Raw genomic sequence first — 6,000 nt, forward strand, 5'->3', positions numbered from 1 at the left:
GCCCAACCCAATCCCTCTTCCTCTTCATCCTAGTTTCTGCCCAAATGTCATTTCCTCAAAGCTGAAGTGGCCTCTGGTCCCTGGCATGTTACTTGCTATGTCCCTACTTTCTCATCTGAAAACAGCAATAAGAACACCCACCTCACAGTGGGTCACAACACAGAAATGCATGCAAACAGCAAGCAATGACTGGCTCCAGAGTACAAATGTCATCTTACTAGTGTTACTTAAGTAAGTTGTTCCATGTTTTTGTCCTTAGCACTATCTGAAATGCTTGATGGCTCTCTTCACAATTTTAAGCTTCGTGAGATATTACTGACGTGTACAAAGCTCTCTCATCATCTTCTAAGGCATATAAATACATATTGAACACATGAATAATTATATCCAGCAATTATATAAAACAATAATATCCTGATTTTAAAAAAAACTAATTGAAAAGTCATACCTTCCCACCATCACTGATTTGATCTGGGTTCTTACTGATAACCACCTTGTACATCAAGCCAGTTCATCCCATCATTAACTGTTGCTGTTTTCCTTCAAACTCAGTACACAATGAAAGAGACTGGCAAAGTGATATTAGATAAATTATGTTACTATTCCTAATTCATTACATACCACAAATACAATCCTTGACCATTATGAAACATCCTAAAACAGGAAAATAATGAAATACATGCTTACTCAATTAAAAATGCTTTTTCTATGTGCACATGTAATATGCACACAAATAAAAGTATGTTTATACACAGACAAAGAGCTATCCTAAAAAGTTTGGTCATGCTTTGTCAACTCCTTTCTGAACTTTTTTTGGGTTTTTTGTTGTTGTTGTTTTTGTTTTTGTCCTGAAACAGGGTTTCTCTGCATAGCCCTGGCTGTCCTGGAACTCGCTCTGTAGACCAGGCTGGCCTCGAATTCACAGAGCTCCACCTGCCTCTGCCTCGAGAGTGCTAGGATCAAAAGGGTGCGCCACCACAGCCCAATAGCACTAGTTTTTAGAAGGTATCTTAAATTATCAGAAGCCTACACTGGGCTTCAATATTTTAAATACCCCATATCTGGCCAGGAAGATGGTTCAGAAGGTAAAGATGCTCATCACCATGCCCGACAACTGGGGTTTGATCTCTGGGCCCCACACATAGTAAGACAATCAACTCCTGAAAGTTGTTCCTTGACTTCCACAGGTGTCAGGGCTCGTACACACCCCAGATCCAAACACAGATTACTGAAAGCTTTGTTCTTATTTTCAACTTTTATCTTCCAGTTTTCAAACTTTTTGCCTCCTAAATTAAACATTTGTTATGTAGATATCCACATCTTATTTAGTACTCTAAATGCGGTCGAGTAATATTCAATTTTGAATGAAGACAATCCTACTGTAAAACACTTCCAAACTAGCAATGACTGCCAGTTTTCCTAGATGCCACCACCAACCACCAACAACTAGGAGAGAGAGCAGAGGAGTAGCTCAACCCTCGCAATTTAAAGCCAGACAGTATTTCGGGGTTTTATTAAAGGCGATTCTGTTTTTCTCCATAGCTTTAAAGATACCACACACGAATTTCTTGCGCAAAAAGAACGAAGCAACCAATGTGAGCAAAGATGTTGAACGCTGGTCCGGCACACCCAGGAGGAAAAAGGAACATCCGGCGGCGCTCGGAAGCCTCAGAGCACCTAGCTCTCCGCGAAAGGCTTCTGCAGCAGCTGCCGCCCAACCGGGGGACGGCCGGAGCAGGCACATTTGAAACATCACCAGCCGAAGGATCCAGCCCCGAGCGCCACGCGGGACACGCCCGCGCACACGCCCACCGCCCGCTGCAGCAAGCGACCTGGGCGCAGCCGCAGCACGCAAGTAACGCTCGACCCGAGCAGAAAGTTTCGAAGGAAAGACCCGGGAGCTGAAGTCGCGCTAGGAACGCACCCGAGGCCAAACCACTCGCCAAGCTGGACGGCCCACGCGGGACCCGGAGGCGGCAGCGCCCTGGCTCCCTCAGCCCAGGTGTCAGCGCGCCGCCGCCGCCGCCGCCTCCCCTCCCGCCCCTCCGACCGACGGAGGGCCAGGGCCGGGGTACGGGTCGCGGGTGTGGCTCGGGCGCGCGAGGCTCGGGGTCGAGCGCAGAGCCCAGAGGCTCGCAGGCCGCTGGGCCGGGTCCCGGCTCCGGAGTCGGCGGCCGCGCGCCCCTCCCCCACCGCCCGCCCTCCCGCCCTCCCTCGCCGGGGCGCGCAGAGCCGGCGCCGCGTCCCAGGAGACCCTCCGCCTGCGGCCCGGGGACCGGGGAGCTCCGCCTGCGCGGCCGCAGGCGGCCCGAGGCGGGGCGGCGGCGGGCCCGAGCGCCGCGCGGACTCACTTTTTCGGATGTTTCTCTCTTTTCGGCCTCCGCTTTCGGGCCTGAATGGCCAGCACTGAGGAGAGAGAAGACACATTAACGGTCCGGCCGGCCGCCCGCGGGCCGCGAGGCGGGCAAGGGGCCGCGCGCGCCGCTCACCTTTCCTGGAGCTCATTCCGACTCGGGGCGGCCCGGCCGTGGGGGGGGGGCGGGGGCCCGGAGACTCCGCGGCGGAGGCGGCGGCGGCGGCGGCGGCGACGACGCGACCAGCAGCCGCACCGGGATGCAGCTCCCACTCGCTCGCCGGCCGGAGGAGGCGGGAACCGCGCCTGCGCCGCCGTGGCCGCTCCCGCGGAGGCCAATGGGACCCGCCCCCGCGGCCCCGCCCCCGCCGCGGCCCCGCCCCGCCGCGCCCCCGCCGCGCCTCCCGCGTGTAGGGGTCGGGACCCCCGCCGCGCCCCACTGTGCGAGAAGGCGGCCGAGCGCCCGCGGCCCCTCGCTCCCGGCCCCCCGCTCCCGGCCTCCCGCAGTGTGCCTCCGCCGCCGCCGCAGGCCGCCCGCTCCCGAGCGCCAGGCCCAGCCGGGCGACCCTCCTTCCCGGCCCCGCCCCGCTCCGCACCCGGGCGGGTCGTGCCGCACGCCCCTCGGTGCGCCCCTCCTTGGCCAGCGCCTCCGCGGCTCTCAGGCCGCCTCGCTCCCCGCGGCCTCTTCTCTCTCTCCCTGTGCGCCTCTCCATCCTCGCTGCCCCACGAGCGCACCTCCTTCCTCTCTGGCGAGCGTGCAAAGGGCACCGGACCAGAAGCTCGAGAACCTGGGTCCTTGAGTGTGTGACCTTGGAGAAGTGATTTCCTCTCTCCTCTTCCTACCCCCACAGGACTGCGCGGGGTCAATGAAGGAAAAGATGCGCATAGCTTGAATGGAGAAAGTTTGGCGCTTGAAGCCCAGTTTTGTAAATACCGTGAGATGAGAGCTTAAAACAAAAATCATGCTAAGCAGTTCTTTTTCTTCCTCCTACAATGGGGAAACTGAACCCGAAATAGGTCAGACAGTTCTACCAGACCTTATCCTCATCCAGGCCTGGCTGATTTCTCTTTCCATCTTCCCAGGTCACCAAAGATGTGAATCGAGCTGACTGGCACATACTTTTTACCTCAGTGTTCTCTTGTCTCTTTAAACAATTAACAGTATCTTTGAAAGATACGCGCCCTGAGCATTCAGTCCTTCTTAGGTTACAATTGTATCATTGAGTATTACTCTAAAAATGTCCCAACAAACAGAAAAGGCCGCTTTGAGTTTGAGGAGATTGTACTTTTTCCATTTTTTTATTGTACAAAATATCGAACAGCCAAGCGGTGGTGGCACACACCTTTAACCTCAGCACTTGGGAGACAGAGGCAGAGAGGCAGGCGGATCATTGTGAGTTCGAGGCCTGCCTAGTCTATAGCACAAGTTCCAGGACAGGTTCCAATAGAACCCCTGTCTCAGAAAAAAAAAAAGTCAAACATAGGAGACATAGGAGAAAAATGCAGTAATCGACACTATTAACCCACTTATTTATTACGCAGTGTTTTGACATGCATGCCAGAAGAGGGTATGAGATCTCATTATAGATGGTTCTGAGCACCATGTGGTTGCTGAGAATTGAACTCAGGACCTCTGGAAGGCTATCCAGTGCTCTTAACCTCTAAGCCATCTCTCCAGCCCTTATTAGTTTTTTTTTAAACATTTCTCTCCATCTGCTTCTAAGTGTGTGCATGGTTTATTTTTGCAAAATCATTCAATAGTTTGTATACTCTCTTATTCTCGACCCCTAAACATTGCATTGCCTATCAACTAGGAACAAAGATATTTTTTTACATAATCAGAATGTATAACCTACAAGGCATTGTTCCCATTTCTGAAAATTCCAGTAAAGTCTATGTAGTGACATTTTTCCAATCTAAGGTCATTAGTTGCTGTTAGCAACCCTGTATGATTTTTTTTTGGGGGGGAGGGAAGGAAGTGGTTTTGAGGCAGGGTTTCTCTGTGGCTTTGGAGGCTGTCCTAGAACTAGCTCTTGTAGAGAAGGCTGATCTCGAACTCACAGAGATCCATCTGCCTCTGCCTCTCTAGTGCTGGGATCAAAGGTGTGCACCACCACTGCCTGACACAACCCTGTATTTTTAAATTGTGTTTAGAATAATCTCTAGAGCCCTACCCAGGTTCATTTCCCAGATACCAGAAAAAGAAAAATCACTGTTTGAGACATTTTAGTCTGGGTTTCACGGTGTCTCCAAGGCTGACATTGCTTTTATATTATAGTGATCTAACTACACATTTGTTAAAGGCCTTGGCTTCTCAAATACTAGGAAGACAGGTATGAACCATGAACAGTGACTATTTTGAAGACTCTATCTCTGTTTTGCAGAAAGCTCCTCAGTTTGGATTTTCTTTGCCTAGGACTCCAGTCAAGTTCAATAATTTGTCAAGTGCACTATATGTATGGTGTGTGTCTGTCTCAGTCCATCAGGTTAAGATATCAGTTTACTCCATTATGGTTGATAGGTTGATACATTCAATCATTTCTCCAGAAAAAAGATAACTTTGTATTAAAAAATAGTCTATTTATAGGAGGTAAGGGACTCGCCTAGACATTTCTTCAAAGACATGGAACTTGCTAACAAGTACATAACAAGACGTTCAAAATCATTAATCATTACGGACATGCAAAGCAAAATAAAATGAGATCCTACTTCACACTTGGCATGACTAAATTATTTAAAATAGAAAATGCAAAGTCAAGCATGGTGGTGCACACCTTCGATTGAAGCACCAAGGAGGCTGAGTAGGAGTGTTGTCTTGACAGCCTAGGCCACATAGAGCATACCAGATCAGCCTCGGCTGCAGAGCATGAAAAGGGGGAAGGAAGCTAGGAACGTAGCTTAGAGGTAGAATGTTTATCATGGGGATCTACCCAGGTTCACTTCCCAAATACCAGAAAAAGAAAAGAAAAACAAACAAACAAACATTAGTGAGCGCTATGGAACTCTTGCATATTGGAAACACTGACATAGAATTGCCAACAATTCCATTCACAAGTACATTTTCACAGGAGTTAAAAGACAGATGAATCTTTGACACAGGCCTATGAAGCCAGCACTCAGGAGGCAAAGGCAAACAAATGAGTTCAGGGCCTGCCTAGGTTCTAAACCAGCCAGGACTACTAGACAATTTCCTGAATTAAAACAAATCCATCAATCCTTGGGCAGGGAGGTTATTATCTCAAGTAGAGCAGTGACCAAAATATAGAAAGTGGTGGGTGTGCTAGCAAATCCCTATAATACAAGCACTCAATAGGAAGAGGCAGAATGATGACCACAAGTCTCAGGCCAGGCAGAACTAAATAGCAATACCCTGTGTTCTAGTCACTGCTGTATTGTTGTGAAGACACACCATGACCAATGCAACTCTTACAAAAGAAAGCATTTAACTAAGCACTTCCCTACAGTTTAAGAGGGTTAGTCCATTATTATTAGAGCAGAGAGCATGGCAGCACACATGTAGCAGGAGCAGTAGCTAAGAGCTACATCCTGATCATCAGGCAGAGAGAGAGAGACTAGGCCTGGTATGTGGCATGGGGACTCCATGGCACATGCCTCAAAAGCCCACCCCAAGAGATACATTTCTTCCA

The 6,000-nt window shown here is 50.0% G+C and overlaps 1 protein-coding gene across 9 annotated transcripts in view; it reads right to left on the reverse strand.

Moving 5' to 3' along the window:
• Srpk2 (SRSF protein kinase 2) overlaps nt 1-6,000 on the reverse strand; it is a 211,694-nt gene that overhangs the window by 180,551 nt on the left and 25,143 nt on the right. For 4 of the 9 annotated variants that reach the window (XM_040735188.1, XM_040735186.1, XM_040735187.1 and 1 more), the window contains exons 1-2: nt 3,089-3,254; nt 2,352-2,406 (exon numbers count right to left, since the gene is read on the reverse strand). The exons of 2 other annotated variants lie outside the window; for them this stretch is intronic. In XM_040735188.1, the coding sequence (XP_040591122.1) occupies nt 2,352-2,406; nt 3,089-3,239 (206 nt within the window). In that variant the 5' untranslated portion in view covers nt 3,240-3,254. Of the gene's footprint in view, nt 1-2,351; nt 2,407-2,489; nt 2,806-3,088; nt 3,255-6,000 lie in introns of those variants that run through there. 3 more of the 9 variants (XM_040735190.1, XM_040735193.1, XM_040735189.1) reach the window with 3 other exon arrangements.

The sequence above is a fragment of the Mesocricetus auratus genome, unplaced genomic scaffold (assembly GCF_017639785.1).
Source record: "Mesocricetus auratus isolate SY011 unplaced genomic scaffold, BCM_Maur_2.0 Super-Scaffold_100043, whole genome shotgun sequence".
Lineage (NCBI taxonomy): Eukaryota > Metazoa > Chordata > Mammalia > Rodentia > Cricetidae > Mesocricetus > Mesocricetus auratus.